Here is a 12,680-nt window from a genome sequence, read left to right as displayed (position 1 = left end):
GGCCGCTCTCACCTTTCTGAGCAGGTAAGAGTGGATATAACCATTCTGGTCTCCCTTACCATCCCCAGAAAAGCAAAGTCACCGCCAGACAAGGCAGTGAGCGTGACCCCCTGTGGGAGGCCTCCCCGTTAGGCTCTGACCCTCACTCATTGCTTTCCTCCCCTCCCCAGATGGTCATGATTGGGGCCAGCACAGACTGCCTTTAATGGGTGGTCTTGTCACTTGTTTACAGTCCTGAGACTTACAAGCTCAGCAGGCTCCTGTAAGTCCCCACCTGTGCAGCCGTTTTGAAGCTCAGCAATCGTTCCCAAGACAGCCTGGATGGATGCTGTGACCTTAACAGACGAGAGCTGCATTTGCATCCAGCATGGAGTAGATCTCTCAGCCAGCTGCCCTCTGCTCAACCCCACCAGCTGCTGTGAGTTCTGGAGTTGAAGGGACTCCCATGCACCCAAATCTGCCCTATTCAGGTCTCTCTCCTCACTGAGGTGGCATTGCTGCTGAGCTGTAGCGGGCCATGCCAGATCTAAACCCGAGCTAGGAGGATCACAGCAGCCACTGATCTGCCCAGCAAGAGAGGAGAGGCAAACCTGAAGTGCATGTCAGCTCCTCAGGACGGTAGAGACTGGAATTGTAGGGCTGGATTTACTCAGAGGTTGAATGGGACACTCACCATCAGCCTTAACATCTCTTATAATTTCTGGCATGTTCTTAATGTCACAGATTTGGTCGCAGTCAGTTTGCTCACTGTTGAGAAAAATGCAAGCCACATTTTGGGAACCTTTAGTCTAGCTGTTGACATGGTTAATGTTTAGGTTTGCTTCCAGGCTCTGTCAATAGCATAGGTTTTGCACTTCATCTCCCTATGCCTCAGTATCCTCAGCCATAAAAATGAGGGTGACCTTTTCAGTTTGCATGAGTGGTGGGTGGGGTTGTGAGGCTTTACCACAAATGTCTCCATGCCTGCTTCCTTAGGTGAGAATTGTCACCATAATATGCAGATACCCACATCTCAAGTGAGATTGCCAGTGATTGCCTGGGTGGCCTTGGGCACATCTCTTTGTCATTCAGCACCTCTGATTTCCCCATCCCTGAAAGCTGGGGTAATAATACCTCCTTGCCTCTCAGGGTGCTGGAGGATTAATTAGTTACTGTTTGAAAAGCCTTTTGAAGATGCAAAGCTTTCCATAAATATGCTGACTTATATCTACAGATGGGACCCAGGTAGAACTGAAGCGTGGTGTCACTCTGCACTGTGGAGATCATAAATCCGTAAAGAGGTGAAATTTGTAAAATGAGTTCCCTGCACAGGGACTTGATGATAAGAAAGCTGAGCAGCAGAAGGCTGGAAATCAGGCTGGGCACTGAGTTCTAGTTTGTATATGCACACTGTTCTTTACGGTCTGTTGTTCATGTGCAGGAATCCTTAAACAACCCAGACAAATTTGGGAGGTCTGAGTCTCTTCCTCTTTCCTGCAGAAATGTCTCTAGGGTAATACAAAACACATTACAAGAGAAATCACAGGCGGTCAGCGGGCCAAGAGTGTCTGCCTATTGCATCTGTTGGGTGCCATGTTTGCATTCATGTTGTTAGCAAAGATTTTTCCTAGTTGTCAGCCCTGATGGATCGTGAGCTGCCAGAAGATATATCACATTTTTCTGGTCATAAAAAAATTTGTTGTTTCTGTCTTTGAACAAGTTGTGGTAGAACAGAGCATGGCATTCCCACTCACAATAGTAGAAAACATTTCTCTTTAAGTTGAGATAGTGAAATATTGGCAATGCATTATATACCAAAAGGAAAATGGGAGGAAAGACAAAAGGAGAGCAAGACCACGGTCAGAAAGCTGTGACTGGTTAGTATGCATTTAAACTATAGGTTAGTATGCATTTAAATTATAGGAAAGTAGGAGTTTTGATCTTCTCCACAAAAATTGCAGGCGTGGCCAATACCAGCGTGGTTTGGCAGGGGTGCATTTCTCACGATGCCTTGGACAGAAGACCAAAGGGTTTGTATTATTTGCTAATTTCCTGTGACCTGGCATCTACCCCTCTGATAAAAGAGGCTTGATCGGAGTGAGGACAGAAGGGAATCAGGGGGTGGGGAGGCTGGTGGGGGCAGTCAAATAAGGCCTGCCAGCTATTAACCCTGGTGCTGAAGTCATGCCTGAGTCAGCAGAGTTTCGGCTCTGTCGCGTTCCCATTGTGGAGGAATGTGAGTCATCACCGGCCGAGCCCTGAGTGCTCCCTGAGTTCCTGCTACCGCTCTGAGCTGTCAGCCCAGGGAGGGAAGTAAGGGTCTGATGTTCTCTCTTTCTGTGCCATCAAGTTTATTTTTGTTTTTATTGAATCTCTTCAGTCTCAAGTTCCTTCATTTCGGAAATGAGACTCTCTATGGGTTACTATCTTGATCCCCTCTTCACAGCTCTTCATTAAATCCCTCCTCCCTAGCACCTGGAGAGCTCTAATAGCGAGAATATTTAGCCCTGGACCAGGGCTCCTTGAACAACATCCAAGGAAATGCGGAAGTCCAAGAAAGAGGCAAGGCAGAGAATATACTCATGTACATTTGGGGACTCAGCCCATCAAGATAAGGTCTTAGGACAGTCTCAGCTTAATTAGCTTTCCACTGCACAATGTTTCAGCTTCTTTCCCCTCCTCCACACTTGATTTTCCAGCTGTACTGTTCTTTTCTGCCCTCGCTTCCCCACCCAACCACCAAATAAGCATTGGCTCTGAATGTGGTCCACTTTCTCAGTCTTCTCGTTTACAGGTCAGAGTTGGTAAGCAATAAGACCCTGGCTTTTTCCTTGCTGGCAGGCAACAAGATGACTTTGGAGAGAAGGGTCTTTGATTTTTTGGTTTTTGTCCACCCCTGTCTTTCCTTGTCCAGCATCTTGCTTTTCCTAGTGCAGAATTATGATCCTGAACATATTCACTGGTGCCCCTCCAGAGGAACTAGTGGCTAGGGATGAGGAGAGGCAAGTGAGTGGCCTGGGGTGCAGTGATGATGTTGGAGAGATGTAAGAGGGGTGGGAAAATTTGTAAGGCTAAAGTGGAGGGAGGGCAAGTCAAAGAAATGAGTGTTGTAGACCAGGTTGAGAGGCAATCCTCTCCTGGCTTATGGAGACAAGTAGCGGGGGCAGAAGGGACTTAGCTGTAATAAGTTGCACAAGGCCACGGGGGAAAGGAGATGAGAGTTCTGAACCCAGGCACTGGACAGGTATGAGTAAGCACAGTGGGAAAAGAGCTGAGGAAGGAGATGGAGTAAAGTCCAGTCCAAAGGTCTGGAGGGACAAGCTGCAGGGACTGGAGAGGAGGCCAAGTACTGAGCATTGCTGCATGTCAGGTAGAGGCAAGGGGCAGTCTGGTTCACTGCTCAGGTGTTTGGGAACCGGCAGCTCTTGCTGAAGGATTAGCTGACATGCTTGCGGGGCGGGGCAGGCAACAGGAGCTGACTCCTCCGTGGTGACTGAGGAGCCTTTGTGCTTTGTTGCTGAGCATGGGGTTTCATAGCTTTATTGCAGGAAGACCTTTCCCAGTGCTGTGTCAGCTCTTTGAGCAGGAGCCCTGCTCTGCCAGCCTTGCTGCTTTTGCCATGGGGCATATTCCCCTCCCCTTGACTTGGGGGTTGAAGAAAAGCAGCTGTGTGAAAGCCAGGAGAGGTACAGCAAAGAGTGAAAGCCAGGAACAAAGGCAGGCATGGTTGTTCCCTTCCTACTCCTCTGCTTTGCAGCTGTTTTCCTAGAGAACTAGAAGGCTGGCTGTAGCTGGGACTATTTGCAAGGTCAAAGCACAGACAGCACGAACTAGTGGTCTAGTCTGATGTTCATCTCTGTTTTTTGCTGCCTGTTTGATCTGTGGCCAGTCTCACCCTAGCATCTGCTTTTATTTCATCTGTTTCTGTAAAGAACCTAGGACAAACATGGCCCTGGTCTTGTTTAGGGCCTTTGTGTGAATCCCAGTGGTGACTCGATGGGTAGACTTCCCAAACCTTAAGAGAGAACAAGCGGAGCATCAATGGATCAGGCCCATTGGGAAAGATCTTTCATTCAAGTGGATCCTGAGGCTGCTTTGTGCTCTGTTTGTCCAAAGAGGAAATACTGCATAGGCAGGAGAAGGCAACCCTGCTTTATCCCAAAGGCATCTCCACTGTCCTGTCCCAGCAGACAGCCAATGGCTAGAGACCTCACTCAATACAAGCCATTGACTGGCCCTCAGATAATAACATCTCTGCTGTCGCTACTATGTGCTGGTTCTAGATGTGAACCAGTGACCTAGAGTAAAAGGCCCTGTGTTTTCCATTTGCAAGCCAACGCCAAACCTGTTCTTTCTTTTTTGATAGGGATTTAGATGAGAGCCAGATGGGCCATTGTACACGCTGCCATTTCCCCTCAGCTCCCATAAAGCTCCCAGCGTTCAGCTGGGGCAAGGGATGCTGGGGCTTGCAGTTTCTCTTAGCGTGCCCCAACCCAATCACAATGTTATCTCAGGTCTTTCACTTTCATGTGCAGCCATGTCACTTGGAGCTATAATCTTGCCACATCTCTGAATCTCTCATCTTCTTGCTAAGGCCCCCTCCCCTTGTGTTGGAAACTCAGTCCTCCTCTTCTAATGGCTCAGATGTTCAAGCTCCACACTTATGTGGGGCAGAACTGAATCAGTGCATGGCAGAGACCTCCAGTGAAAGTCTGCTCCTGCAGGAAGTGCATGCTGGTGAGTCACTGGAGACCACTCCTTCATTGTATTCGGCTGCAAGCCATTGACTAAGAGGGGTGAGGCAGGCGCTGTGCTCTTTTGGAAGAGCAGCAGAGTAGTTTTGAATGCCTGGCAATCAATACAGTATCTCTTTGGCAAAAGGAAAGGTGTTAACCCCAAAATCTTGGCCAAGTGCCAGCTCAAACCTTTGGCTGTTGCCACCTGAAATTCCCCTGATGGGATTTAGGATCTTCTTTCCCATTTCCCACCCTGCCTAACGCACCTGTGGCATTCCTTTGGGCTGTCAGAGGCTGGCTGTGTTCTTCTCTACAAGGGCTGCATTTCAGATCTTGATTTCCATTTAGAAATAGGGAATATTTGAAAGATGAATTCAGAAGTACCAGGAGAAAAATTCATAAGTGCCACCAGCTAGAAATTTTTGAGCTCCTGTTCCATTCCATTTTTCCCCTCATGGAAAGTTCTTGGAGATCTGTTTGAAGTGTCTGTGAGGCATACAGGACCATGTAAAGGACATTGTTGCCCATAGTCAAGGTGTTCCAAGTGCAAGGAGCTGTCTCAAAATCAGATGCTTTGTGTAGGGTCTTTTGTAGGTTGAAGTGTGATGGATTGTTTTGTTCTGTTGTAGGGTCCAGCTACTGTGACCCTTCAGTTTAGTTCAAAGTGATGCAGAGACGACTAGGACTGATTCCTCTGACGTTTGCATCAGCCATGATATTGCCTCACCAAAGGGTGGCTCATCACACTTCTGCCAAGGGCTGTTTCAATGCCCTTGGGGTGAGATGAGTATCAGGGAACAGGAGGGACAGAAATTGGTGAGAGGCAAGGTTGTGCAAAGCAGTGTGGAGTTCACGTGGTTCTTAACAAAGTGGCATTGATTGGAGTCTTGCTGTTGTGACAGCTCACTATTGTCTGAAGTTCATTTCCACAGCTTTCACGTGGGGGAGCAAGAACCAGATTTGCAAGTGTGGGAGTCTTGTTGTAACAGCACCTCCTGGGCTTTTAGGAGAAATGGTTTCCAGGTTTGAGAGCCACCAGCTGCCTCTTAGTCTGCTCTCTCCCCAGCGCCCCTCACACCCGCCCAGGGAGTCCAGATCTTCCTTCCCAGCCCACTGCCTGTGCTGCAGGGCACCATGAGTTCTACACAATGCCCCCAAGGCCTTGCATGACCTAGTAAATATCTGGGTTTGGGATCGTGGGGAAAGGCATCAACACAAACCACTTCAGAGGCCAAGGTGGAGGAGTAGGATCTCAGAGGTCTCCACTAATGAGGTCTTGGCACCAACATGTCTTTGGCACTCGACTGGGCCTTTTTTACTTCTTTTGGTCCTCAACAAAAAGTAACACCAAAAAAATAATGAGTAAAGCGCAGCTCGACAAGCTTCAACCTATACAGCTAATCCTTCCTCGTGTGCTGGCTGCCCCTGGGAGGTGTTGGGGCACTGTGAGATCTGGCATAGAAACTGCAAATGGCAGGATGTATCCCAGGCCTTTTCTCTGCCATACCAACCACAGACATAATTCAACGAAGAAAAAGCAAGGCGAATCCCAGTACTGCACATGCGCACACACATCCTGCTTCATATGTTCAAGCCTCTCCAGAGGCTGATTAGTGTTTTTATTTTCTCCTCCTCTCCTGGCTTTGCGCTCTCATTGCCATCAATTACCTATGCGTTTGCCCTGATGAATTACTGAGTGTGTAACAGGGCAAGGGAAGACCCGCCATCCCAGCTCAGTTACCTTGCAAACAAACACTCCCCAGAGCATGACAGCAGCTAGTTTGCCCTCTGGCTTCTGATTTAGGATGGGGAGCATGGGAAGCTGATCCAGCAGCTTGCAAACCCCCTTTACTCCATCTGTTCGCCTTCTTCATCATTCCTGTTAAGATGTGGGTGCCACTGCTGTGGTACAGAGCAGGGCAATGGGTGTGTTATTTCCCTGATGAGAGGCTTGGAGGAGCAGAACAGAAAGAGTTTACCCTGTTTTGCAAAAGAGCCATGAGTTATTCAGTCACCTGGAAAGGAAACATGATTTCCGCACAGTGTTTGGGGTTTTGGGGGTATTTTTTGTTTATTTTGTGTTGTTACTTCTTCTGCTGTTTTTTGTTTTCCTTTTCCCCTGAAGCCTCTAGAAAGTTTGGAATGTGTTTTTGTTAAAGCTGCTACATGTAGGGGCCTGAATTTCAGCTTTGGACACATTTTGTTGTTGGCAAGCTTTCCTCAGCTGGCACCAGCTTTTTCACTAGCAGAAAGTCTGACTCTTTACACTTGTCCAGAGGAGGGTTCTGCAGGACCATTCTGGGGTCTGGTTCAGGGTCAGGTTCATCAGCACCAAAGTCTGCTTTTTCTCCAATTTGTGTCCAAGTACAGCCTGCACTGATGCACGGATCCACTGGCAGGGGTAGGGTAGAAGGGGGAGGGTATAACTTGGAATTACTACCACTCAAGGTCAAGAAAAATTACTTGATTTTTAAAAGGGTGATTCATTAATTTGCAGAGAATTCATAGCATAAAGAAAGGGCATAGTAACGATGAAGTGAGAGATTGGACTGATCTCTCTCTTGTGGTACATACCACATGCTCTGACAGGCTGGCTGACAACATCTGTATTTCAGCGGCACGTCTTAGGTGGCCGTCCTTGGGCAGTGGTGGCCTTCAGCCTGGCATAGCCTCCTGCGTGCCGTGCTCCTTGTCTGCACACCCTGCTCAGGCAAGACTGGGCTGCCCTGCCAGGGCAACTCAGAGGAGAAGACAGTGGCTTTCCATCCTCTCCTCTCTGGGGTTCAGCTCATCTCTCGCTTTCTGGCACTGCAAGGAGGTGCTGGGCCACGAATTCCTGCTGTCGCGAATGGGGCCTCTGTTACTGGGATGTCGAAAGCCTGGTTCAAAGGGAACCGCTGAGGCCTGGGGGGGTTCAGGGAGCTTGGGTGGGAGCAGAGCCAGCTGTGCCATCGCCCCAGCCCCAGGCAGGCTCTGCTCGGGGGTACAGGCCCTTCATGAAAGAGGTGTGGACCTGTGCGGATGAATCCACTCTCCTCCAGCCTTGGGAGAAAGAGGGAGTGCTGAGCACACCTACAGCCAGGCAGCCGTGAGATGGGCAGCAGGTTGTTCCCAGGGCCTTTGCTACGTGATTGCTTTTGCTCTCCGGCAAGCTCACACACGCTTTGCAAGGCTCTAAATACTTCAGAGCCAGACTGCTTGGCAAAGCTGTTGCTCACCTCTGCAGGTGTGGGCAATTCTGCAAGAGACTCTCTCACCTCCAGGGTAGAAGGAGCAGCATATGCTGCAAAGCATGTTGGAGACATCTCCCCACCCCCGCCATCCACCCAGTCTTCCCTCAAATCCCAGCATAGCGTTATCTAAAACCAGCCCTGCTCTGCACCCAGTGCCCTTATTTCATCAGCAAAGCTGTTGTGGGCCACGGGCTACACTGGTGTCAGAGAAGTCTTTCACTGTGTCTTCCTGCCTGGACATCCTTCTCCAGTAGGCCTGTGCCTCCAGTTGACGTGTAGAAACGTGGTCCGGCTGTGACTTTATCAGAGCAGGAGCATCCCTTCCCTCTGGTTGCTGGAGGGACATGCGTGGCAAAAATGGCCCTGGCTACACTGTGAGGGGGAAGATGCAGTCCTGCCAGCTCAGCTGACAGCCTCTCAGGACTCGATGGCTTCATGCATGCAGGCACATGAGGGCACCAGTACTTTGCTGTGGTTATAAGCAGCGCTGAAAAACGTTCCTCAGCACCCAGCCGCAATGATAGGGTGTGGGGCAAACCAGTGCTTGACTCGGGGAAGGGGGCAAGTTCACACAAAGCTCTAGAGACTGAGTTTCGGTCTTAACTGCTGATGACTGTGGTCAGCTGATGGCGTCTCATGGCGGGGCTGGATTGTTGAGGCTTGTCCTCAGAATCACAGGCTTGGCATGGCAGGAAGGAGAAGGGGAGAAAGAAGAGGCTTAGCTGAGATGTGGGGACTGAGATCAGGCTGAGTACAGCAGGCATGGAGTGAGGGGCAACATGGAAGCATGCCGAGAGAGCGGTAAAGGTGGTGTCTGTGGGTGAGAAGACTTTAGTATGCCTGTACCTGTGTGTGCGTGAAACTGCAGGAAGGAGTTTCTTGCTCAGGTTCACGTGTAGAAGTCACAGGGTACATCTGCCAGGCAGTGGTCTGTGGGCGCTGAGACTGAGGAGTTCGTTTTGGCCTTGAATGGTAAGCCTGTTCATCCCCTGGAAGAACAGGGTAGGGGTGACATTTCAGAAATGCTCTGTTCCCAGTTAGAAGATGCAGTCCTGTTTCTCTTGCCATGCATGTTTTTCTTTCCGCAGCCTCTTTCTCTTTCATTATCCTTCATGTTCCTCACTTTTTGTACTTTTTTCTTTTTTTTTATTACCCCTTTCTTTCCTTTACTCTCCATCTCCCACAATACATCCAATTTCAGATTCTGCCAGAAAGCAGTGAGCAGAACCTGCTTTTCTTGTTCTTACCACCTTGCTTCTGTATTGTATTTATTATATAAATACTGACTGTATAATTGCCAGAGCATTATCTCTAAATGTACAGATTAGGGAAAGATGCAATGGCAGCCAAAGATTAATTTCAGGGTCAGCCTGGTGGGAGACATTTTTCTCCAGCTGTCAGGGGAGGAATCATCTGAGACAGAATAGCAGTCATGAACACCAGCCACCGCTTTTCCCGAGCACCTTTCATCTTTACGCCACAGAATAAAGATGGAAGGTTCCTAAATTCAGCCACTTCTGGGGTTAAAAAAAGGCCACAGAAACAATCTAGATCAAGCAGGTAGATTGTACACAGTATATAGGCCCTGCTGTAAATCTATTCTTATACGGGAACTATTGCTACTCTGAAATCAGGGCTGAGTCTTTGCAGCTCATTTAATTACTGAAGCATCTCCAATAGGATTAAATGGATGTCTGAGTGTGTGTTAGCTTATGTTAGGATATGCTATGCTGATGAATATCAGTGCTTTCATATGCCTCCAGCTACGCATGCTCTGTATATTTACAATAACTGGTTTACTGTCATCCAAAGTTGGAGACAAAAGGAAGGAAAGTATTATTGATCCAACCTTGTGCCTTTGGGTGATCATGAGCCCTAGGTTGGCTGCAGAGCATTAGAGCTGGTTGTAGTGAAGTGTGAACACCAGGTGTGGGAAGAAAGGGATTTATGAACAGGAATGAAGCTGCAGGAGCTGCACGTGGATGCAGGTAGTTGCACATGGTACTGAGTGCCTTTAGCCGTAGACTGTTCTTGCATCAGCCATGCCAAGAAGAAGCAAATGGAATAAATAAAGGAGTTCATGGGCCTGATGTCCAAGAACCGTTCTTTTTCTCTCTGTCTGTCTGAGAAATACATGCATATTCATGTCTTTCCATCTTATTGCAGGGCTGCAAGCTCAGACTGTCTTAGTCAATGACACAGTCTCGGGGTTTATCGGGACAGACGTGGTCCTGCACTGCAGCTTCACCAATCCGCTCCCCAATGTGAAGATCACGCAGGTCACGTGGCAGAAAGCCACCAACGGCTCCAAGCAGAATGTGGCCATCTACAACCCTGCCATGGGGGTCTCCATCCTCTCTCCGTACAAAGATCGTGTGACTTTCCGGAATCCTTCCTTCAAAGATGGCACCATTCAGCTCTCTCGGCTAGAGCTGGAGGATGAGGGAGTTTACATCTGTGAGTTTGCCACCTTCCCAACTGGCAACCGGGAAAGTCAACTGAACCTCACTGTGCTGGGTAAGATACTGGACAGGCTTTGTCGTGAGAACCATTGCCTCCAGTTGCACAGATCTGGAGGAACCTGAGACTCATGTCCTGGGATCTCAGGGCAAAGGTGAATCTTGGGTTTAAATTTTACCTATGATGATCTTTCAAGTTGACTGTAAAGAGGTGAAGAGCGTGGAACCCAGGGTAGGTAGTTCACTGAGCTATTACAGGAACGCCTCTTCCTCTTGCTAGGCCTCAGTTCCCCTATCTCTTAATGCAGGTGCAATGACAGTGACCTGTTCCATAAAGGCCTGGTGAGATTTAGTGACCTGGTGGCTGTCAACTAAACAGAGAGAAAAGACAACAGAAAGATCCTAAGCACAAGTGGAGCTTGTCCATGAGCTTATAGTTGTGAGTGAATAGACCTCGCCCAAAGTCTGCATGATTCATTTGCTCTCCAATTTCCGTTTCTCATTCTAACATAGGGCTGAAAACCTATGGCAGGAAAGGAATGACTTTCCATCGTGTATCTGTGCATCTAGGGCTCGTCCCCCATTCTATCCCCAGAGTAAGTTGCTGGCAATTTGCAGCAGCTCAGGATTCACCACAAAGTCTGTCACAGGCTCAGTGGTGCTAGATGTCTCTTGAGTTGTAGTAGAGAGGGTAGCATTGCTTTCCTAACCATCTCTTTGTACTCTTTTCTTCTCCTCCTCCTCCTTTTTGCAATTCCTTGCAGCCAAGCCCACAAATCGGATGGAGGGCACAAAGCGGCCGCTTATTGCAAAGTCTGGCAGGACAGAAAAGATCTTAGTAGCCACCTGCACCTCCTCTAATGGGAAGCCCCCCAGCACTGTCACCTGGGACACAAAGCTCAAAGGGGAAGCAGAGTTTCAGGAGATCCGGAATAGCAATGGCACCATCACAGTGATCAGCCGGTACCGGCTGGTGCCGAGCCGGGAGGCCCACCGGCAGCAGCTCATGTGTGTGGTCAATTACCAGCTGGACCGCTTCACCGACAGCATGACTCTCAACGTGCAGTGTAAGTGAGCATGGGCAGAGCTGGAGAACAATGCTCCGTGGTCAGTCCCTGGGGTGGGTGATAAAGTCTGGCAAAAGAGGATTTTTCTGAAGGGAAGGTGTGGGTCTGGTGGAAGGGCTGAAGAAGGGGCTGTTCTGTTTTTCTGGAGAGTGAATGCTGAAGTGATCCCTTGGAATAATCATATGCTTTCTCTTTTCCACACCTGCTTTCTCCCTCTGCCGCCGCCATGCCTCTTTGTTCCTTCCCTTCACTATCTCCTTCATTCACCCTCTCCCATATTCCTTGTCCTATCATCTTTCCCACCTTGCAATCTCTTCTTCTCCCACCCCTGCCCACTCATCTCTTCCTATTTAATTTTCTCCACCTTCCTTCTCCATAACTCTTCCCTCTCCTTTTCCATCCTGCTTTTCTATCTTTTTTGTCCCTCTGCAGATGAGCCGGAAGTCACAATTGAGGGCTTTGATGGCAACTGGTTTCTCAACCGGAAGGATGTGAAGCTGATATGCAAATCTGATGCCAACCCCCCAGCCCACACCTATGAATGGAAGCTGTAAGTGCCTACAGTGTTTCTGCTCTCAGCAGCACATACGATCTTTGAGCAGGGCCAAGGAGTCTCTGTAGAAACCTCAGTCACCTGCTAGTCAATTAGGGCCCAGTCCCATTACTGTCAGTGGTGTCCCTCCAAGGTAAAACCTGTGCATGTGAGGGGAGAGTTGGACACCTGTAGTTGCTGGAGCTGTGCTCCTGCAGAATGTTCAGAACTGATTCTGGTTCCCTGGCACAGCTCTGCCAGGAGGCCTTCATTGCACAGGGACTGGAACTAACTTCTTGATTTGCAAACCAGAGAAGCTCCCTCTGAAGCTGAGCTTGTCAGATCTGAAACAAGGCTTGTTGCACTGCCAGCCCTGTCTGGAGGGCAGCCTGTGCTTTTGGGGCACGCAGTGCAGTGTTTGAAGCCGCTAGGGCAAGGGACTTATTTTGAGTGAATGGGCTTTATCAGAAGTTTCACGTGGCCTATGGCTCCAGCTGACAGAGCTGGGACTAGTATTTCAGTTGAGCCACACACAGCCGCCTCACCTTGCCGTGGACAGAGGTTGTCCCCTGTCTTTCAGCTAGGTCTTCCCCCAGCATCTTCCAGCTCAGACTCGGGAGGGAAGGGCGGTGGGTAAGGATCGTACACAACCCCTCTCCACTGGGCTGTGATGG

At 49.1% G+C, this 12,680-nt stretch overlaps 1 protein-coding gene across 3 annotated transcripts in view; it reads left to right on the top strand.

The window, feature by feature from the left end:
- NECTIN1 (nectin cell adhesion molecule 1) overlaps window positions 1–12,680 on the top strand; it is a 105,242-nt gene that overhangs the window by 37,621 nt on the left and 54,941 nt on the right. For all 3 annotated transcript variants that reach the window (XM_075442327.1, XM_075442329.1, XM_075442328.1), the window contains exons 2-4: window positions 10,115–10,465; window positions 11,172–11,474; window positions 11,907–12,024. In XM_075442327.1, the coding sequence (XP_075298442.1) occupies window positions 10,115–10,465; window positions 11,172–11,474; window positions 11,907–12,024 (772 nt within the window). The remainder of the gene's footprint in view (window positions 1–10,114; window positions 10,466–11,171; window positions 11,475–11,906; window positions 12,025–12,680) is intronic.

The sequence above is a fragment of the Opisthocomus hoazin genome, chromosome 24 (assembly GCF_030867145.1).
Source record: "Opisthocomus hoazin isolate bOpiHoa1 chromosome 24, bOpiHoa1.hap1, whole genome shotgun sequence".
NCBI classification, from domain to species: domain Eukaryota; kingdom Metazoa; phylum Chordata; class Aves; order Opisthocomiformes; family Opisthocomidae; genus Opisthocomus; species Opisthocomus hoazin.
Note: the sequence above shows the minus strand (reverse complement) of the source record. Positions and strands in the feature narration are given on the sequence as shown.